General features: G+C 35.5%; 1 protein-coding gene across 1 annotated transcript; it reads left to right on the forward strand.

Moving 5' to 3' along the window:
• Nucleotides 1-80: 80 nt before the first annotated feature.
• Nucleotides 81-25,897, forward strand: LOC149083457 (calcium load-activated calcium channel). Its single transcript, XM_089233972.1, has 7 exons — nucleotides 81-220; nucleotides 3,496-3,573; nucleotides 9,434-9,493; nucleotides 16,030-16,076; nucleotides 23,065-23,132; nucleotides 25,168-25,312; nucleotides 25,738-25,897. The coding sequence occupies exons 1-7, from the start codon at nucleotides 160-162 to the stop codon at nucleotides 25,828-25,830; spliced, it is 552 nt and encodes a 183-aa protein (XP_089090098.1). The 5' UTR covers nucleotides 81-159; the 3' UTR covers nucleotides 25,831-25,897.
• Nucleotides 25,898-27,758: the final 1,861 nt, after the last annotated feature.

Here is a 27,758-nt window from a genome sequence, read left to right on the forward strand (position 1 = left end):
CCACTACCATGTGATTGTGCTGATGATTATGACGTATTTTCAAAAATCATCATTACAATTCTCGACAGTGGCAACAGCGTACAAAAAGATCTGTGAGATGGGAGGTCCAACGAATGTTTACATGCTCCACATTGATTTGAATCAGGAGAAATCACTGAAATGTGGAGTGATAGTTTTTTGATTTTATTTATTTCAGTTTTTACTGCACTCCTTGGTGAAGGTAATCAATAAACTAATCAATTCAGAAAAAATTAAATATTATGTCTGTCCATGTAAATGAATTATTCGTTTTAAATGAAACTCAAAACATTCCATTGGGACAATGACCTTATATATGAATTGCTTACGAATTCATTAATCTTATTTTTGTCATGTCCATGTTTCGTTTAGACTTTTAGAAAAATATTCTCAAAGTTTTTTTTTTTTTTTGGTATGAGCTTGTTCGCTATTGGTCTTTTGTTGAGGCTGAGACATTGATAAAAAAAATTCACATCCTCATAATCCATTGTGCACTAACACCACATAGTCTTAGAAGAGAGATCCTTAACCTCTGACACAGCGCAGGCCCTATATGAAATTATGAGCTCCGCAGGCCACTAAATTATGATATTAGATAGACTTGGAAGTCTGGGGGAGAGGGCACGACGATGACGATATCAATTCATATATGTATATATACATTACATCAGTCGACTTCACAGTTGACTCTGAGGGGGGGGGGGAAGAGCAATCCCACCCTCCCTCGTATCTCTGCCCATGCATGGGTCCCAAAGCCAAATGATGTATTTGTTAGCTAATGTGTATTTCTTCTGGTTGAAGGGTAGCGGGCCAGCCAATAATTGTTCCAGATAATATTTCTCACAAGCATTCGAGAGGGCGAAGCTTGAAGCAAGTTCACAGACAACACAGATTTATTTTACAGAACAGCTATTATATGTATCACAAGCAACAATTATGATGAAACAGGCTAAAAACAGAAAGCTACTGACTATTAGCCTAAGATCTTGTCTTTCAAATGAAATTCGACAAACTCATAAGTCTGTCAAGGGGCGCCACTGTATAGGCAAATGAATCTTTGCAGAATAATCTAGACGATTCTTGTGTTATATTTACACTTCTCTTGGCGATATGACATCACCAAATTATTGGACACCAGACTTGTCAAGTTTGTCATTAATTTGGGGAGATATACGGAGAAATATCCAATTTTAATTTTTTTACATAAATAAGGACTATTTTCATAATTTTTGTAACATTATCTTCAAGAAATGTGGCCGAATTGTCATTGACCATATAAGATGAGATTTTAAAGTTCATAAATACAGTTGAACCTCCCATAACAATCACCCTGTTAGTGGATACTTCCCATTAATGGGCACTTCTTAAAATTATGTTGACAGACCTTAGTGTATTAAGAAACACTTGTTAGTGGAGAAAATCCACTCTCAAGAGTGTCGATTATGAAGAAGTTTTACTGTATGTTAGGGATAAAAAAAAAATTGTACTTTTCACCGTTAGTATGATTTAAAGCCTGTTTGACGGTAGCCTGGCATTACTATTGGTGGCCTTGACGTGGATATGTCTTTTAAATCAATTAATGATACTGTGTGCATTCACAAAAAGTTTCATTACCAAATAATTTAAATGCTCATATCTCAGGAACTGTTCAGAATGTGTGTTTTTTTATGCCTTGCGGTAGACCTCATTAAGACAGATCCAATGATACCAGTCTAGTTTCAATATCTCTTCTGGTCTGGACACCAGATTCGTGGCCCACTTTTGTAGCAAAATTGTTTTGTGCTATGATACGAGAGGTTTGCAATACACGCAAAAACTACTGATGTCTTGATAGTCATTTCTGAGACAAATTCAATAGTTGGTTCTCTACTCTGGTATTCTAAAATCTCTTCCAATCTGGACACCAGACTTGCAACTCGCTTTCCGAACAAATATTGTTTTATGCTATATCTCAGAACAACAGAAATACAGTGGAACCTCGTTTATAAGTCACTCAGACATACAACTTTCACGTTTATGCGACATTTGGCTTTGGTCGCTATTGGTTCCTATACATTTTAATGTTAAAATAATACATTTATTTGATGTAAAACCTCAATTATTTAACATTTGCATTTGCACTTTGACTCAAACTCTGAATCTTTAAAAAAAAACTCATTTATATCCATTAAATATGCACAATTTTTGTATGCAGTGAAAAAACATTGCTGCAACAGTTTTTCTTGCACATTGGCACCGCAAAAGCCATAAATTTTGAAGTGATTGGGGATGTATACAAAAATAGCCAGTGAGCTTGCTGATGGCCATTTAGAGTAATTTGTTTATTGCTTGTTTCCGAATATGCAGATGCGATAAGCCCCAAAAGAAATGGGGTTCAGTTGTTTTGATGGCCATATGTCCTTTAGAATTTTTTCTCCGTGTTATTCCCAGACAGTAAAAAAGTCCACATTGTAAGCATTTGGAGGGTAGATGTCTGCTGATAAGAGACGCATAGGGTCTACATACACAGCAAATTCTTGCGACCATTTCCTTAGAATTTTCTTTCATTGTGGTGATTGGTTTGCTGGCTGGCTGTAACAGATCCACCGTTCATAATGTCGAGAAAACAAAAATCACTTTCTCTAAAAAAAAAAAATAGGAATTTCCGAAACATTTGACAAGAACTTCTCAGATTAATGATGAAAAGTTAATCTTGCAAAATAATTTAATATATCCCTGTGTCAACTTTGAAGACAGAAGCAGAGAAACAAAATCAAAGATCAAGCCGCTGAATGCAAATCATCTACTGGCAAAAAAATTGAGAGTCCAAGATTGAAAATTTTACCAATTTGAGAAGATGTAACTTTTTACCCGATCTCGCGTCCCAGAGGTAATGTTCTGCTAAATTTTATTTCTTCTAGTGATTCTGAAATGTGCAATCTAATTTTTTCCCCCTCAAGTATGATTGAAATAATATTTTTCTTATAACAGAATTGGAGATGCAATCAAACACATTTAAGTTTATATTTTGTATGTCTGTGGTGGAGAGAAGTCATTAAAAAAAAATCTTTGTCATTCAATTCACAAATTTATAAGATGTTTCCACTCGGCATTATTCTCGTCGTATGAACGAGGTTCCACTGTAAAAGACAATGGTATCGTCTGTTAGATATTTTAAAGACATATCTGATGATACTGATTTCATTAAGTCAGCAACTACCACCCAAAGGTAGGCACAAAGAACATATTCATGTCAATACTTGCAGCCGTGTGTTAATGACACAGCTTACCCAATTTTTTAAACTGTTAAAACATTCCCACGGAAAGCACATCTGGATTTTTCATTGTCAATTAATGGTCTTAACTGACCAGTACTCGACTCTTTTTTAAATTTTACATATTCACTCGAGCCAAATTCTAGCCCTAAGTGAAATTCTGTGGCTCAATTTCGTCAGGAAAATATATGCCTACACTTATTAAAGCAATATCGTTTTGCAGGTTTGACTTGGCTCATGGTTTACCGGACAGAAAAGTACCAGAAACTCAAAGCTGAAGTCGAAAAACAGAGCAAACGTTGTGAGTATTTTTCGGCATTTTATGAAATAACTCATTGTAAAGTGGTTATTAATCAATTATTATAAAATACTCTCTTAGATATTCCTTAGGCCATGGTTTTCCAGCTGGTGTTCTGCAGAACTCTAGGGTTCCATGAGAGATGTTTTGGGGTTCTGCCTGTGTGTGTGATCAAATGCCACTGAACCCTTGAAAATTCCAGAACTCAGAGAGCTCTCAAAGAAGAAAATTTTATTATTACTGATATTCGCTGTTCTTTATTTTGAATTTTAATGAGATTGTGTCGTTTAAAAAAAAATCCAGACCATTTGGATGACTAAACAACTTAAAAACTGTAACATCACATCTTTTTACATCAAATTTTTGAACCAGAAGCTAGTTCATGAAAATATTTTTCAGTTTCATCAGAAAATTATGAAAAAGTTGTAAAAAGGACTTTTGAAAATTTTTCATTCACTAGTGATATTCTTGATAGCGAAGATGCTTGGATTACAGAATTTATGTTTATTTTATGGGACAGACACCCAGGGCCATCTTTACACACTAGTCCTCACTTGCATGGGGCTTCCACGATAAGATTTGGCAAAATGATTTATGATAATAAATATGCAAATTAAGAGGTGGTGCCTGAGTCCTCTTTCGTTTTGCCCTGGAGCTATGATGTTGTTGAGACAGCAGGATGGACACAATTTTTTTAATACATATTTGAAATTTGTTGGAGTTTCGTGGAACAGCCTTATTATCATTAAGGATTCTATGGAACAGCCTATGGAACAACCAAGAGGTTGATGCACTAACCCCTTGATGTGGGACTCATTGTGGTAGCAATCTGTTTCTGTGGTCATGTCGTCGTTTCTGTTGTACCTTGTGTCAGGAAAGTTTTTCTGACAAGGATGAACTGGCTATCAAACTTGTGACATCTCTAAACATCCCTCGGTACTTTAGGTTAGTATCTTATCAACCTAGGCTACCGCACCCTGCAATTTGGTAACTACAAAAAGAGAAAATTTTAAGCCTCAATATAAATTTTTTATCTGCCATGGTGACTTGCCGTCCAAGATTTGTTCAGCCCTGTACAAGAGGGTACCCAAAAGTAACTGGAATCACCTTATGGTAAACGGAGCATCTATACTCCTGTGCATGCTGAAAAATCTTCTGAGTCAATGTGCCAAGTGGCATTGCTTGGGAAGGTTGTGTTTGACATCCGTGAATTTTTTCATATAAGCTGTTTAGTCTGTTCCTCGTTTTTGCATGTGGCAGACATACGTGAACAGTGCCCTGGCTCTGAAGTTTTGCCTCCTGCTCGGCAGGAGAAACTGTTGGGATGTTAGAAACAGTTTACGAGGATGCTGCTATGGGTAAAACTCAAGTGTACAAATGGTTTTTACAAGCTAAGGTTTTTTTCTGCTAAGGAGATTGCGGAACAGTGTGCAAAGAAAAGACCAGATTTGTGAGAGGTGGGCGACTGGTTTTTGCATCATGACAATGCTTCGTTCCACTCATCCTTCACAGTGCGTCAATTGTTAACACGAAACAGTATGACCCAGACTATTCATCTGATTAGCTTCGCCTGACTTTTCTTCATTCCTATAGATGAAGAGCGACCTGAAATGAGAGCATTTTGCCAACATGGATGAGGTGCATACAAGAACAATGGAGGCTCTGTCCTGCATTGCAACAGATGAATTTCAAAAATGTTTTCAACAATGTAAGACAAGACTTGACAAGTGTATTAGATCTAATGTAAAGTAATTACTTTCAAGGGAATTGAAAAATTTTTGTAAAGAAATTCCAAAGATTCGTGGTTCCAAGTTGACATGTATGTATCCAAAGTGCTATCACAGTCTCTCCTTATTTTGCATTATGTCATGTGATGTAATTATTTTTGAAAAAATACCAGTATTTTGTTTATTTTACGTGACTGATCCTTGAACAGTATGAATGCCACTACTATATGTATTAAAATGTATTGCATTAAATAATTTATCATAGCCTTAGATAAGAAATCTGTAGCATTAAAGCAGCTACAACACGTTCCTTACATTAATTGTGGCAAAAATTAACAGGGGTTTCATCCAGGGTTGGCAGGTTTTTGATGCATGGCAGTTTTCACATTAAAAACCTCAAATATTGCTTTTCCATAGAAAAATTCCATCAGAAATACACACATTAATTGCATTTAAATTTAAAGTGACTAGGTTATACAAAGAATAAATACTTATATGATTGTAAAATAATTTTCTACTCTCTACAGAATTGTTTTGGACAATATATATGTTTTTTTCCTTATAAATATACAATTTGAATAAAACATAGTATAAAAGCTGAAGGAAAACTATAAAAATGATTTTACATTCTCTGATTCAAGATGATTCTTGACCTTCCAAAATTTATCTAACTGCTTATATATATGTATAGATATATACATCTGCTGTACACATTTTACAACAGATATGTGCTTAAAAATATCTTTTACACCATATGTATATAATGCTAATTTTTGTTGTTAAATTATCTAGGTAATCACTGATATTTAAATGAAACTTGTATTGTGTATAACATTAGAATATATCTAGCAATCAAAATACTGAATTGTGGAACTAAAATGTCCTTTAATTTTGCAATGCTGGCTATAATGCTTATGAAACTCCTATAACTTATTCTTTGTGCAAAAGTAAGAATGGCTAAGTTTGACTATGATATGGTATATTTACTAGCATTCATAATGCGATGGTTTTTTAATTGATACTGTATCTAAATGTGCAAACCTATGCTTTGGGTATCAAGTCCTGCCAGCTCTTCTTTGATTAAAAATACTCTTTAAAAATCTGGATTTATACAGCTTATGCCATGAAAGTTTTAGGGGAGGATAAATGAATTTGGTATATTGACAGGTGCTGCATAAAAAAAATTATTTGTAATGAAATTTTGGACAGATCAGAAAATTTAAAACATCAAAATACGTAATTTTTCTCAGTAGTTACAATTCAAAATATAAAAACATGTTAACCGTCATAAAAGTAAGTATTTTGTTATTTAACATATTCATCAGGTTAAAAAAAATTATTTGGCAACATTGACAGTATAAATTTTTGACTGTTTTAGTACTGAGCTAGTTTCTGAGGTATGAAACCTAACCTTCTCAGAAGCTCTATCGCACATATTTAGAATAAACAGCTTTATTTCAATTACTGAATTGAACACAAGTAATCAATAGTTTTGATAAAATGGACCATAAAATTATATATTATCTGTTCTAGACTTTTGTATGTCGAAAAATTTAAAATTGCAAATTATAATTAATATTTTGTTTTAATTATTATAATAAACTAGCTGATACCCGGCGACGTTGCCCGCCCCGTAAAAAATTTATATGTATATTATTCGAACGCCTTACGTATTTTTTAAATTGAAACTATACCTATACGATGGGCGGTTGATGAGATAAAGGCCACATTATCACTTACAGGACACCCTGTATATAGGCTAGCAGAAATACCCGGCGCTTCCCGGGTTTTCTTGAATTACTGGGAGGATTGGAAAAGTGACAAACCGTTATAAAGGAATAAACTGTTATAATAACAGAATTAAAGGTGTGACAAACCATTTTAAAGGCATATATTCACGTCTGAAACGCATTGTTGGGAACCACGGTAACCAAAGTAAACGTTCCGAAAGTGATTGTTGAGGCCCCCAAAACCATTGTTGCCCGACAGTTTTTCGCCCATTTCGGGCATTTGCCCAGCTCTGACGAACTTTTAAAGTAGCCTACGGCTCAATCCCGGTCCTGTTTGGTATATGTGCAAAATCTGGCGACGATCGGTCTAAAACTGTAGATTTGTATAAAGAGCATACATACATACATACATACATACATACTTTCACATTTATATATAAGATTAATGTTAAAAAATATAATATAATATTAAAAACAAAAAGTTCATGTTATACACCCAGACGGGCCAACTTTTAGAATCCGGAGATTCTCCCGAGGGGGTACCCACCTGGCACTCATAGACTCAATCAAAAAAAATTCACAAAAAATTATTTTTAGTCAATTAAGAAAAAGTCCTATTCCTTCCCCCCCCCCCCAATTCAGGTTCTGCATTGCCCCTGAGCAGAATATAATTCTATGTCAGTCATGCAGAATATAGAAATCACATCTACATACTGTTCATAAAACATAAATGTTTCCTTTCGTGGATGCTATCAGTGATTGATAATCTTGGGTGTACGAACTCTTAAAAGCTTTATATTTAGCTTTATATAGCTTAAAGTTCTATATTTTCTTTCTGAAGACATATTTAATCGGAGGAAACAATTTAAAAACCCTCAAAATACAAAGCTGCTGATGAAAAAACTCATGTTTACCCTCACGGCTGTTAGTGGAATACAATAATGATTATACTGGAATTTTGGCAACCAAGGGCTTCCCCCTGATAAATGATTGTCGATGAATGCTACTTAAACGAAGTCGCGTCTTTGCTAGTTGATTAAGGGCGGTCACCAAGACTTTTTTTAGGACTGCTCAATGGAAATGACCATGGCAGTCTTCTATGGGTGTTTTCCTCATCGAGATTACAGCAGCCATTGACGTCACGACAACGTGAAAGCTAGCGTAAAATCTAATTTTCTGCCAAAATCCGGAGAAATTTTAACAAATTCGGGGAGCAGGAGGAAGGATGAAAAATCCGGAGAGTTGGCAGATCTGTACACCCAATGCATTCAAAATATTATCCGAAAGCATTCATTTAGGTTTTTGGTTTAAACCAGTTTTTGACAGTTTAAACTAGTTTCTGATGCATGTCATGTCAAAAACCCAACCCTGCAGGTTTCATCAGATTGCAGTAAAGAATATGGAATACAAGAAACTTTAAAAAAAAAACTCAAAAACCAAAAAGCTTTTTTTTTTTTTGTGAATTTCGAAATTTTATTTCTCCCAATCATAAATACCCAATTAACAAATATCCATGCCCATAACACAAAAGAAAAGTTTGAGGAGAATAGTTAGTATTTTTTTAATTACTCAGACTGAGCAAACACATAAATAATTTTCACCTAAGGACATGAATGAAGAATAATGCCAGAACTCTGCCACTGAACTTATCCCGTTGCAAAGATCTCTTCCAGCCCAGCTTCGTGGCAGAGTCCGAACAAACTGTGTGTAGTTGACAGTGTCTAGTCTAAGTTTCTATCTACTAATGTCTCTGATTTTTCAGTGCTGTCATTTATATCTCAAATTGTGAGTGAAGTATAATAACTGAATATTTGTAACGTTATAGGCTTGTTGCTCTCAGTGGCAAGACTTTTTTAAAGGGAAGATCAGCTCACACTCGGTCTTTAAAGTTGGGAACCACAGAAAGCCAACTTCAGCCAAGCAATGTGGTGCTGATGGGTTTTGAATCCTGGTCCTTGGGATGTGAGTTCATCGCCATGATCACTTGACTACCACAATGACTCACCCAAGGGCAAAAAAATGGGTTTTTTGTTACATAATGTTATTGTTGGGTGTTTGCCAGCAATAGTTTTGCAGCCAAAACAAATTCTGTATTTTTCTGCATTCGACCTACCTCATCCTGATTGCATTATTGCCATATTTAATCAAAGAGCATCCCGGCTGTCATTATGTGCATCGACAGATGAATTTTTCTCATACATTGCATGCAGTTGAAGCATTTTTAATGGGGTTTTTTTTTGCTCATAATTTGGATTACACAAAACTTGAAAGGTGCTACTGAATCATGGGCCTACACACATCATTCTTTCAAGAATTCTTTTTTTAAACAAAATATGTCATACAGAAATTTTTATGTTCATGTGATAATGTTAATTTTAAAAGAAAAAAAATGTTTCATTTTCTCAGTGGAGAAGAAGAAAGAAGTGCATGGCGATACCGTGGATAGACAACAGAAGAAGAAAATTGGTATGGTCTCTGTTGTCTTCTTACATGTTTCTTTCAAATCATGTGTTTCTATACAATATATATGGAAAACTGGCTTTGTGAAGAGATATTGATGTTTGGGAAAGGAAAATTCATCTCTGCCCTCGCTGAGACTGGAACCCCAGACCAGTGCTATACTTTTATGAAAGCAGATAGACTATACCCCAAAAGCATATATGTATGCTAAATTTTCTTTTCCTAGACATCAATATCTCTTCACACAGTTTTCCATATATATTGTATTAACAAAAGAGAGGACTTATCTTTCTCTACATATACATCACCATCTGGTGGCCTTGATGTCATTTGCAAGCTATTAGTGGAATGTTGCCACAACACCCATCCAATGGAGCCATTCAGCATATATATGCCCTTCAGGGGGGAATATTTTATCTGCTTTCATAGCTTAGAGGTCAGGGTATGCTGATTTAAATCACAAAATTGAAATTTTGTTTTCCTTCGCATAACTTCAGTGATGTTGAAGTAAAAGTAACCCCTGGTATGCTATGCATGTTATTGGTGTGTGATAAAGTTTGTGATTAAAAGAAGTATAGAAGATCTTTTTAAGGTAAATATAGATTTTAATTTAATCCCTAGATACAGTGCAGAAAGAAAGCTGTTCTGTTTCTAGATTATGTGCATGGAAAAAATTGCACAAAAATATAGGGAGCTAAACTGCACTAAGCATTGTCAGTGCATTACAATGAGACTTCTCGTTGTGACTCGGTGCTGTAAGGATGTATGTGGTTTGTGCTCCTGAGCTGTGGTAAACAAGCTACGATCTTCTCATCAAGTGAGAAAAATACTATTTCTTTCTCCCAGCGGCTGAGAGCGTTGTAAGTGTGTAAGCCTCTACTGCTGGTAATCTACGGATAATTCTCTGGCCCTTGCGATACACAGCTTTTAGCTGTTATTGCGGAACGGTAGTAATTGAATTAGACGGTGGGCCGGCTCGACCTGGCTGTCTTCACGAGACATCTTCGTCGATTTCTGGATACACAGCGCTTCAAAGCGGCACACTGAAACTTCTGATGGGGAACAAGGGTAAGTCATATTCTCTTGGCCGTTTCTCTGTTATTTCCATCAGTAGTGTTCTGTGGTGAACACGAGTAGTAGAAATAAACAAAAATATTTCTATTTTCATGGTCAATACAATGATAGTAACAGTGGATTTGCAGAAGATATTGCAAAAATTTGTGATATTGGTGTTAGCATAGATCATGATAATAAGATAGAAATATGTAATGTTATTAGTGATTTATTACCGATTATTCCTTCTGCACCTCATGAAGCAGAAATTCAGGAATGGTTATTCACAGATAGTACGTCTAATTGCATTGTTGACAATATATTCAGACGTATTCATCAAATTATTGTTGACAGTATTGAAGGTGGTACATCTGATGAACAAGTCACAGATGGCTACGTGAGTCTTTTTCATGAGCTTAAAAAGCTAATTGGTATTGATTATGACGTGTACTTATTTCGAAGAAAAAGAGTCAGAAAAATATGGTATTGAGACGAAAAGAGGAAAAGTAAGAAAAAGAAAGGTATTTCAATTAGTAGTGAAAATATTAGTGTTGAAAAATGTGTTATGTCAACAAATGTATCCTCTGTAGGGGTTCCCCACTCAGAACATAGTCAGAGTCAGTCAAGTGACTATAATGAAGGGAGTGACCCTAATTCAGAGATATTATTGCATAATAAATTTTCTTGCTTGGATACAACTCATGTACCAAAAAGACTGATATCGATGATGAAATAATACAGTGTTTCACGAAGGACCCCTAACTTTGAAAATAAATAACTTGGAAATGGTGATAGATAGAAGCATGAAACTAGTGGTATGTTTATTAAAAAAACCGTAAGAATCTTATACAGAAATCTAAAAATTTTTGTTACAAATTACACTGATAGATGGCGCCGGCATTACAGATCCTTATAAAAAGAGCTCAGACACCGAGAACCACCAGTCGTTGAAACGTGGCCACTATTACCGTATAGTGAAAGAAATTCCGGAAGTGATGTATTCCATGGAGGAACGTGTGTTTATTGTGTTGGAGTACCACCAATTACATTACAGCTCTACTGCCATAAGGAGTTTTCAAACGTGATTTTCAAGTCGCGAAAGGCCCAGATAGGAAAACAATTCCTGAGCTACCCAAAAAATTTCAAGACAGGCAACGTGGCCGATGAGTTAGTCGGAAATGTGGGTCCCACCCACTCCGTCGTTACACCTGCTGCAGTTATTGAGCGTCATCCGAATAAATCTGTCCGCAGACTTGCAGCTTAATCCGGAATCACACCATCAACACCATACAAAATCCTGCGGAAGACATTACACATGTTTCCGTACAAGATTCGATGCAGACGCGCAATACCAGTTCGAGCTGAACGACGAGAGGATTTCGCTAATGAGATGTTGCTCAGTGTGATTGATGGTTCTGGTTTCGATGTTGCCTGAATATTGCTAACAAACTGATTATGAACTTCTTATTTCTAGTGACGAAATTAATTTAATAACTAATTAATTCAGTTAATAATGGAGTGACATATACACCAAAGTTACACCACTGATGCAGCCTGCTACACCATAGCTGATCCGTGAACAAAAAGAAGTTGGCCACCCCTGGCATATATATATATATGATGTATATAGCATAAATGATCGAATTATTTTTCATATCTGTGCCTATATTTCATGCTGTGTCGCTTAACTGTAGAAGGCTAATGACGCTTATATAATTATACAACATATGTGAAAGTATTTGATACGTATGCGACACAGTACAGTAACACAAATTGGAATAATTATGTAAATATACACTCGTGTATATTCATTTTTTATGAATTACTTTGTTTGTAAATTTACATGTTCGTCACTCCTAATGAATAATTTAATTTCTTGCCAAAAATCTGTTAAAACTGATAGCACTATAATACAGGAAGAATAAAAATACAAACTACAGGTAATAACCATAAAAACAAGTAAAAATGGTACAAAGTCAGATTTCAAGGTGGAGAGGAGCTGGCTACTGTAATGGCAAATATCAACTCTTATATATCCCCGAATTTCCATTTAGCAAATCGTCTCGAAAACCTCTTCTGGAAACCCTGTTTGAAAAAAAAATTGAACTAGAATGGTCTCTTTTTCTCTTCCCTTGATATGATCGCTAATCTTCCACTATTGGCGAATTTTTGCTAGAGAGAGAAAAAAACGTGTTTCATTGAAAGAAGGAGAAAATAGAGAAACATGCTACAGGTTAATGCTGGATTCCTTTTAATCAATAAGCAGTCAGTTAATTAAACTTAAAAAAATCAAATTTGAGTTTAAAAAAATCTGATTAAAATATAAAAAAAATAAGATTTTTTTTTTTTTTAAAAATCATGATTTTTTCATACCGTGTTAGGGGTAAAGCACTGGTCTGGCATACAACAGACCGTTGTTCAAGTTCCAGTGAAAACACAGATGAATTTTTCTTTCCTAAACATCAATATCTCTTTATACAGCCAGTTTTCCCATATACATTGTATTAACAAAAAAGAGGAAGTATTTCTCAACTATGTGTTTCTATATTAAAACAACTAGAAGTGAGAATCTGTATTTTTTGGCATTGGAAAATTAACTTGCTGACATTAAATTTTACAACAGCTAGATGGTCCTAATCAGAGGGTGTATGTAAGATCTATTCACCTTTGGAGGGGAAGGGGCACAAGAATTTCCTTCCAGAGAAATTTTGAGTTACCACCCTTCAAAAAACATTTAAATTAAAAGAAAGGGGTTATAAATTAGCATGTACAAGGCATTTTTAATTTATTTTTTTCACCGTAATATATTTTCCTCTCTCTAATTTTTGGTCAGCTTGGACGGGCCTTGCATATAGCATATTCTGCCTTTTGGTCCAACATCCCATGTGAACTGTGTAGTTATCAAAATTAAATGTTTCAGATTCAGAGAGTTATGGAGAGTATTTCACTGGTCCAAATGGCACGACACTTTCTTGACAGACTTCACACAGTTCTTGAAATTTATTATTGAAAAGAAAGTATCACACCGCTAGGTGAATCATTCTACAAATGCTCAATGTCAACTTTGGTTTTATGCAGTATTTTTTACACTCAGGTGGTTTACCATAACCCATGGCTCCCACTCAAAAAATTAGAAAAAGTAGGAAAAAGCATGACTAAAAAATAGGATGGGGGAGGTTACACCCCCTAGACAACATAATTATAGCATAATTTAAAAAAAAAAAAAAATATTTAAAAAAATTGTACTTTTTCTCATAGCGCTGTTTCAATATCCTATAAGATTTTTTGCTAATGACTCCCAGGTCCCCTCCCCCAGGAGCCAAAGTGCTTATATTGCTTCTTGCAACAGAGCCTAGGTGTCTTACGGTTTCTCCAGTATAAGATTAACTCGAGCAAAAACAAAATGACAGAAATGACTTAGTTACAAAAACAATTTTTGGCCAAAGCAGGGTACTAGCAACCACAGATAATTCTTTTCTGTTTTTTCTCACAATATAACTTACATTCTTTTTTGGAGTCTTCCACAGCCCAGTCTGTCAACTCTCTTCCGCAATGCACAGAAAATTATGAAGACATGTAAGTTATCAACGAATGATGCTCTTTCAAGACCACTTTTGAAAGCACAGAGCAAAAACTGTAAATCACAAGGTCTAATGTAAATAAGTCAAGGTGAACAGGATGGTGATATTGCTTTGTCCATCTTTTTTTTTAAAGGGATTTGTTTAAATTTCACTGTTCAATGCCAGTGTCTTCGTTTTAGACAAATGAAGCACTTCCATTTCTAGCTCTTTGCTGAACATTCTAAATATTGTGGTGGCACCACCTTTTGGCAAATTTTTGTGATGGTTTTTTTTTGTATTTAATGTTTGTAAAGCCCAGATGGTATTAATTAAAGAAAAGTGGCTAAATATGTAAATATGCACTTAAAAATGCCAAAATAAGCACTTAAAAATTCCAAAATATGCATTCTGACATATGTATCAAAAGTGAGAAAATATGCATCAAGAAAAATCACTGAAAAAAAGGGTTGTTTTTAAATGCATATTTTCTATTGCTTAAGTGCATACTCATTTACAAAAAAATTTCTCCACACATGTATATATTGTATGTGCAAATACTTCTAATTCATACATATTTTCACAATTCACACATAAAATTTCTAGTTTGTTGTAGCTGTGCTCATTAACAAAATACTAGAAACAAAAGAATTTTGACACTATGCCAAAAAAATGTAACACTTTTGGCATATGTTTAGAAATAGCGTTACAATAAAACGGTTAATATTTGGGAAATAGAGTATTGTATAGTCTTGCTATGATGATACTCGATATAACGATAAATCCCTTTACAACAATATTTTTTCATCTTGTTTGGATATTTCTATTCTAATGTTGAACTACTGCCGTCTACAATGATATTTTTCCTTGGTTCGCAGAGTATATTGGTACATCAAGATTTCACTGTATTACAAGCATCTCTATCAATTCACGAAATTTTCACCTGCAGAGAAAAAAACAGATGCTATGAAAATATTATGAGTGATATTTATTTGAAAATGTATAAAAAAGGGTGATTGAGCTTAAATAAACCATCAAAAATATGCACTTATTTTCAAAATTCTTTGATTTTATGTATCTATATAAATATTTATGCTGAAAAAGGAAAAAATATGCAACTGCATCTACACACATGAAGCTTTTTCAGCCGGGCTCTAAATATGTCTGAATAGCTCACCTCCAGAAGTTGTGAATTCTAACACAATTGATGCATTTAAAAAGGAGTATGATAAACATATAGTGGGATAAATCGAGAAGCTATCCATACTTAGAATAAGACAACCATAATTTTTTTTATGGGTAGTATATTATATATTATTAATTAGTTTTTTTCTTTCAAGATGCATGCTTTTAGATTGGGTTGGTATTTTAGTTATATTTGACATCTATATTTTGTTTTACAGCTACCTTGTTATGCTATTTGTTTGTTGTGGCCGTTGTGTTTGCATTTGTATTTATAATAAACTAGCAAAAATATCTTGCACTGCCTGGGTTTTCTCCATATACTTGGAGCATGAGTGAAAAAAAACCATTGTTTAGGAACAATAGAAAACATTCCAGAAGACATTTTTGAAGCCCAAAAACCATTTTGTTCGACACTTTTTTGCCCATTTATCCAACTTTGGTGTACTTTCAAAGTGAAGTATCGTTCAAGTCAGGTCCTGCTTCATTTATATGCAAAATTTGGTGGTGATAGGTTGAAAATTGTGGATTTGTATAAGGAACATACGCAGAACATCAGTTTTTATATGTATAGATAAAGAGTGTATGATATAAACTGTCGTGTCAGTTGGACCAGTAGAATGGTCTCCCTAACCCTTTCAATTTAGGGGGGAAGTTATTGCGATGATTGAGAACATAAATATGCATCAATATAAATGAATCTGATATAGCATTCCTTGCCCTACACAAACTTCTTGATTTTTTTTTTAGAACGAGAAGAAGAAAAATTAAAGAATAACAATCGAGACTTATCTTTGGTAAGAAAAGTATTTTTGTGTTATTCATCTGCATGTGTTATTGTAATATATGAATGTTGCTTGTGACAGAAAATGAATCAAAGCTATTTCAATGAATGAATCAGACTTAAATTGCATTCAAATCCAAAAATTCCCATCACACCTCACCAGCAAGAACATGAAGCAAGGGCAATTCTCGTAGCTTAAATACGTTAGGGGCCACACATGCACTTGGAACACCAATAACCATGCATTCCAGCATGTGTTATTCATTATAAATTCTGCAGAGGAATATGTATGGGTTAAGTAGTAGTATTAGTCCAGGATGCTAAGATAATTCACTTATTGTACCAAAAGAATGTTCAGAGGTGAACATTCTTTCATCACATCATTCATTCATCAACTTTTTAGAGGAGAGATTGGCTCACATTCATGCTTCAAAGTTGGGAACCACAAAAAATCAACTTCAGCCGACCACCACTGTGGCAATGGTGTGGTTTGAACCCAAGTCCTTGCGATGCAAGTCTGTTACTATGACCACTGTACAAGATTACTACTCTTAAACTAAGACATGCACTTTGTAAACATTTCTCTTACAAACTGATGTACAGTAAAACTTCGATAAGTCGTCACCTCAAGTTATCGAAAAATTATGACGGCTTAAGTGGAGTGTCGTCAGTTTTAATGTGCAATGTTGTGAAAATCGTATAAATTTAAAGTAATATGACATTTATTAAAGTATGAATCAAAATAGCAATATTAATAAAATTTACAGATTGCGAAAAAAAATAATAGCAATTTTTTATCTCTTATTACTTAAATTATTGTGGTGAAATGTACTGTACACTTTGATTTATACTAGTAATTTTTAATTTAGACTAACAAAGCAACTGTTTGAATAAGTAGCTTTTCTTCATAATAGAACTCTATTGCACATTAATTTTACATATACATCAAATTTAGTTTTAGTGTTTGAATTCTTCATCAGTAGTTCATGATGCAACTACAAAGTAATCTCAAACACTTTTGACTTTGTGGAGGGCCCTGGGCAGGGAAAAGTAAACAGAAGACCTCAACTTGGGAAAGAATGACTGATTTTTTTCAACAAAGATATTTTGTTTAAATACCAAGCCCTAAATCAGTATAGAGTCCATGCTTTCTATGATAATTTATTATCCGTGCCTGTTGCACTGTGACTTTAACTTGATTCACATAATTTTTGATTTCCTTGCACTACAGTCGGCCCCCTGTATTCGCGGGGGTTACGTTCCGGGAGTGACCGCGAATACGGAAATCTGTGAATTTTTATTGTATATCTCGTTTATTGAATATCATGAGAAAGAGCCGGGTGACGCAGAGGTAGAGGGGAATGTAAAAGAGGGTGCAGCGATTGTTAGCGATGTTTTCTGAAAGAATGTTGTGATTTTTCTGTTTGCCGTGTCTTCTTCATATCATTCAGTATGTTGGAGTATGTTGACAAGGCTTCCTTTACCAAGTTTCCTACATGTGAAGAATGTAAAATAGAGGGATTTATGTTATGAAAATCTATTGCTGATTTCAGCTTGCAAATCTCTTCCGCTATGTTACTTATGGTGAACTTGTCTTCTACTTTTTTATCTGGTACTGCTTCAGTTTCAGGACCAGTTAGCTGCATTAACTCTTCCTCGGTCAACCCAATATCAAAAGAACTTTGAGAATAGCATGTATTCACTCTCAAGGTACCTCCTGACTTCTGAAACGAAAAACTGTTCAAACCAATCCAGGAAAAGTGTTTTCATAGTCCAAGCCTTTTTATTGTTCGTCCGAAATACTGGGAGCTTTGGCTTATCCTTCCCTTCAACACTCGTGAATTCACAGATTTGAAAATGATGGTGGGCTTTATCATGTACTCATACGCATTTGCGCAAAACAACATAGTAAGTCTATCTCTACTTGCCTTAAAACCAGGAGCTTGCTTTCTTCCTCTTGCTTAACTTCTTTGCGCCATTTTCTTCCAAAATAGTGTAGTTTCGTCAGCATTAAACACCTGCTGAGGTGCATAACCCTTCTCTTCAATAATTTTCTACAAAGTCTTTTGAAATTTTCTAGCTGCCTCCTGGTCGGCAGAGGCTTGATCACCTGTGCTTTTTACATTGTGCAATCCGAATCGTTTCTTAAACCTATGAAACAACCTTTACTTGCATAAGATTCTGATGAAATAGATGTTTCACCAGCCCTTTCCTCATGTGGAAGAGTAAATTTTTTTGCATTTTCTGTTATAATATTATGATCAATTGAAATACCTTTTTGTGTCAGTCTTGTACCCACAAAAAACAGCATTTCTGTACGTGAAACACATGGATCCCATAGGCGCTGCAAAGTTTTGACTGCCACAGGTGCAGCTACAGCTGAATGAATTTCAGATTCTATTTTCTTGATATATTTCACCAAACATTCGTTGATTCCGTAATGGCGGACCACAGAAGGTATTGACTTCTCCAAGCAGTCAATATATCAAATTTTTCCTGTCAAGTTTTCACTTTTTTTTTTTTTTTTAATTTCACAAATACAAAAATGTAATACACAAATTCAGACATGTGTTACATGAATACAAACATGTGTTGCACGAATCTACAAATGTGTTGCACGAATCTAGAAATGTGTTGCACGAATCTAGAAATGTGTTGCACCAATCTAGAAATGTGTTGCACCAATCTAGAAATGTGTTGCACCAATCTAGAAATGTGTTGCACCAATCTAGAAATGTGTTGCACCAATCTAGAAATGTGTTGCACCAATCTAGAAATGTGTTACACGAATCTAGAAATGTGTTACACAAATACAAATATATAATACACAAAAAAAAAAAAAAAAAAATGGATGCACACATTACAAACAAACACTTTGTAGTCTCAAGGGATTGAAAAGTCCTTCCAGCAGGCCTAAAGGAATAAACCTAATTTACCTTTGCAAAGCATTATCAGTAGCACTAGAAGAATGAGCCATCCTAAACAAGCATAAGTAACTCAAATTTTGTAAACAAAACACGTGAACGACGATTGCTGAGTATTTTAAAGAAAAATTCCAATAAAGGAAAAAAACCGTGAATACGGGGGGGCTGACTGTATATATAATCTTTGACATATCAATAAATTTTGGTTTCGCTGGAGATGCCCTGCCGCCCCAGGGGGGGGGGGGGCAAAGTGCTTATGTTGCTTCTTGCGACAGAGCCTGGATGTCTTGCAGTTTCTACAGTAGAGCCCAGGTCCGCAGTAGCCCAGGTCGGTAAGATACTCGCCTAAAGTACCAAAGGATGTTTAGAGGTGTTGCGAGTTTGATACCCGGTTCGTCCTTGTCAGAAAACTTTCCTGACACAGGGGTACAACAAAAAACGGCGACTTGACCGCAGCAAAAAATTGCTACCGTAGGGAGTCCCCTATCGAAGGGTTTGCGCACCAATCTTTCTATGAGTATAAAAATAAGCCTGCTGTTTGGAATCAGCAATAAATGGTAGGTCCCAGTCTAATTAGCCCTCGTGTGCAGAAAATGACCGTGGTGCGACAAAAATTATCAAATGATCCAGTAGAGCTCATGCAGAAATGAGATCTAGCTTGAACAGTCCCCAAAAACCTTAGTCGGCAAATGAACTTCCCCAGCAGAACTTTCGTTACTTAAACTATTCCGTTTGGGTATATAGGATTTTATGGTGACTTTTAAGCATATGGCAATGCTGTTAACAAGCTCTTTTTTTCAATGGAAGCCATAAAAATAGTCTGTTCCTCTTTCTCATACTTTTTCACAGTGTCGACTTAACTGAAATTAGCGACAAGTAAACGAGGGTTTAATAACATTGTGGTCTATGAGAGCTGGAAGGGTCTGAAGAAAAATGACGACTTAACTGGAGTGATGACTTAACGAGGTTTTACTGTATATGCTGAAAAGTTTAGTGTGTGTAAATGCGTGGCTTTAACATATTTATGACCTTATGTATGCTTCATGTTTGAAAAGTGCTACCATCTGTCTTCCATGAACAATTGATAGTGTGACAGAGAGATGCCTGAATTAGTGCTTATGCAGTACATTAAAACCCTCTTAACGGACACCACTTTTTACAATCAAATAATTATTTCCCCCTTGTATAATAAAAAAATTTTTTTTTTTGATTAACTCCTGATTAATGGTCATCCCTCTTTTATGGAAGAATTTAACGGGACAAATCCCACCGGCATTGACAAGAGAGATTTTACTGTATTGTGTTGAAAAGGTCTGTCTGCTCTCTTTGAAGAGAACCACACAAGATGTCTACTACTACTTAACTGTACATGCATCTCATACACATTTCTTGGCGGAATTTCAAACAAATCGGTACGTGCCAGAATGTGTGTTCTGAGCGTATGTTGAAACACAAAACTATTGCACTCGTGGTTTAATCTTATGTTTTCCCAAGTTAGATTGTGGGCGGATGGAAATAAAGAATAACATAACACAAAATTTTCTATTTGAACATTTTTATTATATAGTTAATTTAAATTACATCAATAATTTAAATTTTCTTTCTAACACAGTGTGGTAATGTTAAAGTTTAGCTTTAATAAAATATCACAAGTTTATCACAGTTATTAAATTGGACTGATCTCACCCAATTAACACCAATCCCACTAGAACATTTCAGGAAGAAGTTTGTTTCCACACTGGAACCACCTTCCCCTGGCACCACAACTATGTCTAATGGCTAGAAGACCTTGCTGATCCCCATCACATTTCCCCAGACACCACGGGAGGAACAAAAGGAAAGAGGCCCTCGTTAAATCAATTCAGAAATTAGTTCCGGAAACCAGTGGACAGAAGACCATTAGAAATTGTGATTATTGGCACGAGCAAGTCACGATCACTGTGGAGACGACAGAGTCATTATTAGAGAGAAAATTATATCCATTTGATCATCACAGCAAGAGTGGCGAGGCAACCATCTAGGAACGATTTACCATATTCTATCAATTTCAATGTCCAAAGGATCAAGAAGTGATAAAAATCATTTCTCTTTGATCGTAACTGGAATAGAGCACAAGAGGGAGTGGAGAAGTAGTAGTGAATGTTCACAGCACATAACTGGTATTTAAAGGGAAATTCCTGGTCATACGTGAGACCATAGGTATCAATCAACTTCAAGATCCAGAGATCATCCCCATTTACATGTATAAATGTAAAATGTAATATTGAAAGATCGTGGTAATCAGAATCGGGCAACATGATCAGTCTTGATTGCTGGCGCAGGATCATACCAACCTACCCAGGAGAGCATACCAAAGGTAAGTATACATTTTTACAGAAAAATGACTGGATTGAGACTAGAATAGGACTTCTCCGGCGGGGGTCTATATCTATATGTTACAATGTGTGGCCCTAACATATCCCACCGTGCCTGCAAAAGAGGAGTTTTACTGTACTTGAAAGTTTGTCTTCCTTTCCCATGAAATTTCAGTCGCCTACTAGTTTAAAATCCCCTGCTCCGGTGAGATGTAGAACATTGACAGAAGCTGAGATCATACTGTGTGAAATGGTGAAGTAGACGAAAAATACCAACATTGGAGGACCTGGCACACCCTGTCAGAAATAGTTTGAGAGTGAAAAAGGTTGAGATTTAACAGTTTGCAGGTTCATTAGATGCATTACTTTCTTAAATTGGATAATTTCTTTCAACCTCTTTCAAATTTTTCCCATCTTAGAGAGATATTGAAGTGTTCCCGAAGTATGGGTGTATCCATAAATTTATTAATTTATGTGAAAATAACAAACAACAATATTTCATATATACAATAAGGAATTTGGAATGAAAATTGTGATCATAACATCGTCCATAGTTAATCAGTCCATAATTGTACCATTGTCTTTTTGTGTAGATAATCACACAATAATCTTGTCTTGTATATGATAGAATCTGGAATTGAATTTATCCAATCTATTTAGAATATACCAATCTCATTGATTTTCAGTATAAGCAATCATGGCAGAATGAGATGTAAATTGTCATCTATATGGTTGGCGCCTCTATTTCATTCACAGCTGCTAGTAGTGGGTGAAACAGCTTGCGCTTGTCTTCTTAGGCACAAATTATATTTTTACTATGTGTCAGTGAAACAGCCAATGCTTGTCTTCTCGGCAGTAAATTATACCTTTTAATAGGTATTCGTATTACCCGTCTTGTTGGCTGATAAGATGGGTCCTCTGAGCTTGAATGGTGACCTCTTGTTTCTACAGCTCACCATATTATTGTGGAGTAGAGGTAAGTTATAGTCCAGGAATATTGAACCAACTTCTGCAAATGTTGAAAGTTCAGAAGGCTGTTTAGAATTCTTATTTCCCAAGCCAACATTCTGGCAGTTGGCCAAAGTGGAAGTCTTTCACCTGGGGGCACGTGGTGATGTAATGCCACAGAAAATCATTCGAACCATAGATGCATACACCGCTATTAGAGCATTTAAGATGCAGAAGATGCACAAACAGTTAACTTCAAAGGAAGCAGAGAAAACCAAAAAAATATAAAGCATATTTCAAGAAGTCACAAATCAGGATGACTGGACAGATTTTTCCAGAGGTTGAAAGAAATTATCTGATTTAGGAAAGTAATGCATCTAATGAACCTGCAAACTGCTAAATCTCTGAGCCTTTTCTCTCTCGAATTATTTCTGACTAGATTCAATAAAAGCAAGTTTCATTGCATATTGTCTCCCCCTTATGCCGGAAGCATGAATGTGCAAATTTCCAAAACATGGGAAAGGCTATTTGAACGTTTACTCTACCCATGTAACTGTATGAGTGTCATTTCTCTAAAATGCTTTGTAACATGCATTTCAATGGAGGTTAAACATTCACATTTCAGACAAAACTTAGAAAGCAAAATGAGTGATCTAACCAGCTGATAAACCCAAAAAGTGAAAATTTGCACATTCATGCTTCTGGAATAAGGGGGGATGTTCTTTGTTTCAAAAGAAAAAAAAAGTTTTTTACTTGTAATTTTTTTTCCCCCCAGGTTAAAATGAAATCTATGTTTGCCATTGGCTTCGCCTTTACAGCACTGCTTAGTATGTTCAATTCAATGTGAGTTCAGTTTCTGTATTTCTGAGTATTTTAAAAATAAGATTGCTGCCATTTTAATGCTTTAATTTTGCATCAAATATTTTTGTACTGGGGAATTAATACACATTCCATTTCTCGTGAAGTAATTTCCTGGTACAATGACTTTACTTTCCCTGCCTGATGGTCCATCACTCTGATCTGTTGCCATTTAACTGCCACATTTTTTCACACCTGAATATGGGAGCTATGTCAGATTTGTGTTGGTGAAACTCAAGTGTGTTTGTGTGTGTTCCCAGCATTCAGTGTCTAGGGCTGCAACTAGATACTTTCTCAAATGGGGCAAGCACACATTTTGGCACCCAGTGTAATATAGAAGCAGTTATAAAGAGTGAATTTGGCTCCCCCTCTAGTCCAGAACCCGGGGGGAACCCACGTGAACCAAATTTTTATATGCGTTCTTTTCCAAAATTTCGGATACTTGACACGCTATATCGTGCCAATGAGCACCCTGAGAAATTGTTTTCAGGTCACTGGAGACAATGCAGTATCAATAAGACCATCAAACTAAATTCCCAAGTGAGATATTTCATTGGCAATTTATTTTGATTCTGTTATTAGTGTCTGCAATCAGACTGCTGTAACCATCTGTGTTAGCAAGGACATGGAAAATTTGCTGTTCTCTCAGGATCATCCTAGAACATTTGCAACAAATCGGTAATAATAGACAAGCACATTCTTTCATATACAGACGTGCCAACTTTTGGGATCTAGAAATTTTGGAGATTGTCCCAATAGGGAGTGATTCCCCCAAACCCATAGACCCGATCAAAAAAATATGAATTATTTTTTAAAAAATCAGTTAAGAAAAGTACCAACTCTCCTCCCCTTCCCCAAGCAGCTTCTGCATTTCTCCTGGGCAGAATATAATTCAATGTCTAGTCTTTCCATGCAGAATACTGTACGTAAAACATAAGTGTTTCCTTTTGTGGATGCTATCAGTGATCTGTAATCTTGGGTATACGAACAGTTACATCTTTGCCAGTTACTTGAATGAAATCACCAAGACTTTTTAATGGCTGCTTGATCGAAATGACCACGACTGCCCTCTATGGGTGTGCTCCCCAATGGCGACAGTAGTCATTGATGTCACATCGTGAAAGCTCACGAAAAATCAAATTTTTGCCAAAATCCAGAGAAATTTTTAAAAATCTGAAGAGCGAGAGGAAGGGTGAAAAATCTGGAACTAGGGGATGGGGCGATTGCCCCGGGCTTCAGTTTTAGGTGGGAGCAAAGAAATAAGGACCATAACCCCCCTCCTCAAATTTCTGTCACCCGCAGTTCACTTGCCTGAGTCGGCATGTTCCGTGGCTCTCTCCTGAATAGTATAACAAAGAACCTCTTCAAAGATTGAACAGACACACATCAAAATCAACAGCTTGCTGTGACACCTCTAGGAGATGCAACTTACACTTTGAGAACCACTACCCTATCCGATTCTACTTGGACAGATTGGGAACAATTACAGCTATCTTTGATGTTTTTTAATAATTTATCACAGGTGGTACTGCAAAACGAAAAACTTGAGGTAACATAAAATGTAACTCAAACAGTGTTAAACTCAACATGTTTATGACAATTTAAACTACCACATTTCTCGAAACGAACACCCTTCCATCTGTTCATATGTAGCTCTAGCTAAAAAAGTCACTCGTATTGGAATGTGATAGTTTTATGCAATGCATATTGTCATAAACATTGATTGATTACTGTTTGTATTGTAATTTATGTGTTATGTTTGATTTTTATTTTTCAGCACCACCTATAAGTGAAACTTGAAGGCTTTTTTTTTAAATTTTTTGAAAGAAAAAAAACTATGCCATGAAAAGTATTTTAGTGTAAACTTCACCGTTTTATGTAAATTGGTTGATTTGTCATTAATTTTTTAAACATGTTTATTTTTTTAACTGTGTCCAAAACTTCTCATTAACCCTGTATTTTACATGAGTATAACTGTATTCAGTTTACGCTTGGTATAAATTTGCTTATTATCCTTCAGATTTGATGGCAAAGTTGTTGCAAAGTTACCGTTCATCCCTATATCATGGATACAAGGCTTATCTCACAGGAATCTTGCTGGAGACGACTATAGTGATTGTTCATTCATCTTTTTGTATATTCTCTGTACGATGTCCATCAGACAAGTAAGTAGGATTTGATGATAGCGTTAAGATGTAAGTTTCCGCGGGATGAAAAGTCTAAATCTCTTTTGTGTGTGAATGAGTAGCATCACTCAATTTTCATTAGTTTTATTTTCCCTAAAGTTATAACTTTATTATGAAACTTGCATACACAGGATTTGTGAATATTCTCAAAACTTATAGATTCTTGTATGTTCTAAGTTCAGACTGCCATGAAGCTGGGCTGGAAGAGATCTCAGCAACTTGATTAGCCAGGTGGCAGAGTTCTGGCGTTCTTTCATTCTTGTATGTTCTAAGTAGCTTCCTGTATGGTACTTACAAGAATCCATTACTTTATACAAGAATCCATAGGTTTCAAGATTCAGATGTGAAGATGACTTTCAACGGCAGTTATTTCCAATTTTAAAATGTATGTTTTATAATTGCAGAACATTCAAAAGATCCTCGGATTTGCTCCATCAAGAACTGCCAACAAACAGAGTGGAAATATGTTCTCGCCTTCACCACAGACGTTAAAATAGCCTATCATAATTTAGAAAAATAAATACCTGTAAAGTGCAAAAATAATAAATTTCACAACGAAAAATATTTGTTTTTAACCTGGTCAATCTTAAAATCAAATCTAATCCATTCAATCAGTACAGAGTGATCCAGAACTCAAGGGGATAAACTGTAAGGAGTGATAGAACACATCTAAAAAAACAATTTTCGTCATACAATACGTTGTTGCAACCACATGGTGCTGTCATTGAATACATAAAGCGTTGGTTTTGACACTTTTTGTCATTTTTGACAGGATGTCTGTTTTCATGAACCAGGAAAAGACAGGCTTGCATTTTTTACATGGTGCTGTGGACAGGAACGTGCTCTGGAAGCTCAAGAACTGCACCAGGTGTTTTTTCCGACAAAATGCATGTCAGATCTAAAAATATTTGAATGATTGCACCAGAGTCTGTGTGGAACAGGCCTTTCTCTCCTTGTCAGCGGCATGTAGGGCTTGCCATGATTTTGAGGATAATGGTATAATCCCCTCAAAGTTCTTTCCGTCTGCCATGTTTCTTGTTGTGAACATTCCCAGTGCAGTCTTCAAGCATCTACTCTGCAGCACCATACATGAAATGCAGACTGCCTACAACAAGAAAAAACCCAGCATGGTGGCTACATAAAATATTTACAGTGGAACCTCGCTACAACGATATAATGATAAATCCCTCTACAACAATATTTTTTTCTAATCTTGTTTGAAATTGCGTATAGTCTAATGCAGACCTGCCAACTCTCCAGATTTTTAATCCTTCCTCCTGCTCTCCGGATTTTTTGCAGAAAATTAGATTTTACGGGAGCTTTCACGTAGTTGTGACGTCAATGACTGCCGTCATCATTAGGGAAAACACAGATAGAGGACAGCCGTGATCATTCCCGTCGAGCAGCCGTAAAAAAAAGTCTTGGTGACCGCACTTAATCAACTGGCAAAGACACGACTTCATTTAAGTAGCATTTATCGGCAATTATTTATCAGGGGGAAGCCCTTGGTTGTCAAAATTCCTGTATAATCGTTATTGTATTCCATTAACAGCTGTACGGTAAACATGAGTTTTTTCATCAGCAGCTTTGTATTTTAAAGTTTTTTAAATTGTTTCCTCCCATTAAATATGTCTTCAGAAAGAAAATATAGAACTTTAAGCTATATAAAGCTTTTAAGAGTTCGCATACCCAAGATTATCAATCACTGATAGCATCCACGAAAGGAAACTTATGCTTTATGAACAGTATATCCAGATGTGATTTCTCTATTCTGCATGGAAAGACTGACATGGAATTATATTCTGCTCAGGGGCAATGCAGAACCTGCCTTGGGGGGGGGGGGGGGCACAATGGGACTTTGTTTTAATTGATTAAAAAAAAAATGTTGAAACAATTTTTTTGTGAATTTTTTTTTTTGATCGAGTCTATGAGTGCCGGCCTATGTTTTTTAGATCACCATTGAAGTTTTGGCCTCCAATTTCACTTTTTTTTTGTGTAGGGATTTTATTCCCAAGGGTTTAACCTCCATGTGTGTAAAAGTTCACATTTGACCTCAATTTTTGAGTAGGGATTTTATTCCCGTGGGGGGGGGTGTCCTGGATTCCAAAAGTTGGCACGGCTGCTAATGTTAAACTCCTCTCGATACAATGATATCCTTTACTACGGTAAATCTCTCTATAATGCTATTTTTATGAAACTTTTGAAACCATTATAAAAAAATAAATTTTTTTTATATTTTGTTAAAACCCGTTTTGAATTTAATTTTAACTTTTTCACTTGTTTTTGTTTTTCTGAAGGCATCTAATAACTTTATTTTTCACTAAAGGGTTACTGAAAGCTAAAGAAAGTGATCGTTATTGCTACTTTTCATATAAGACAGAAAAGTGAAATGCTGTAAACTTTTTTACAGGAACAATGCATCTAA

Source organism: Pholcus phalangioides, unplaced genomic scaffold (genome assembly GCF_987345545.1).
Source record: "Pholcus phalangioides strain wild (caught in Gottingen) unplaced genomic scaffold, Ppha-v1.0 ptg000008l_1, whole genome shotgun sequence".
NCBI lineage: Eukaryota > Metazoa > Arthropoda > Arachnida > Araneae > Pholcidae > Pholcus > Pholcus phalangioides.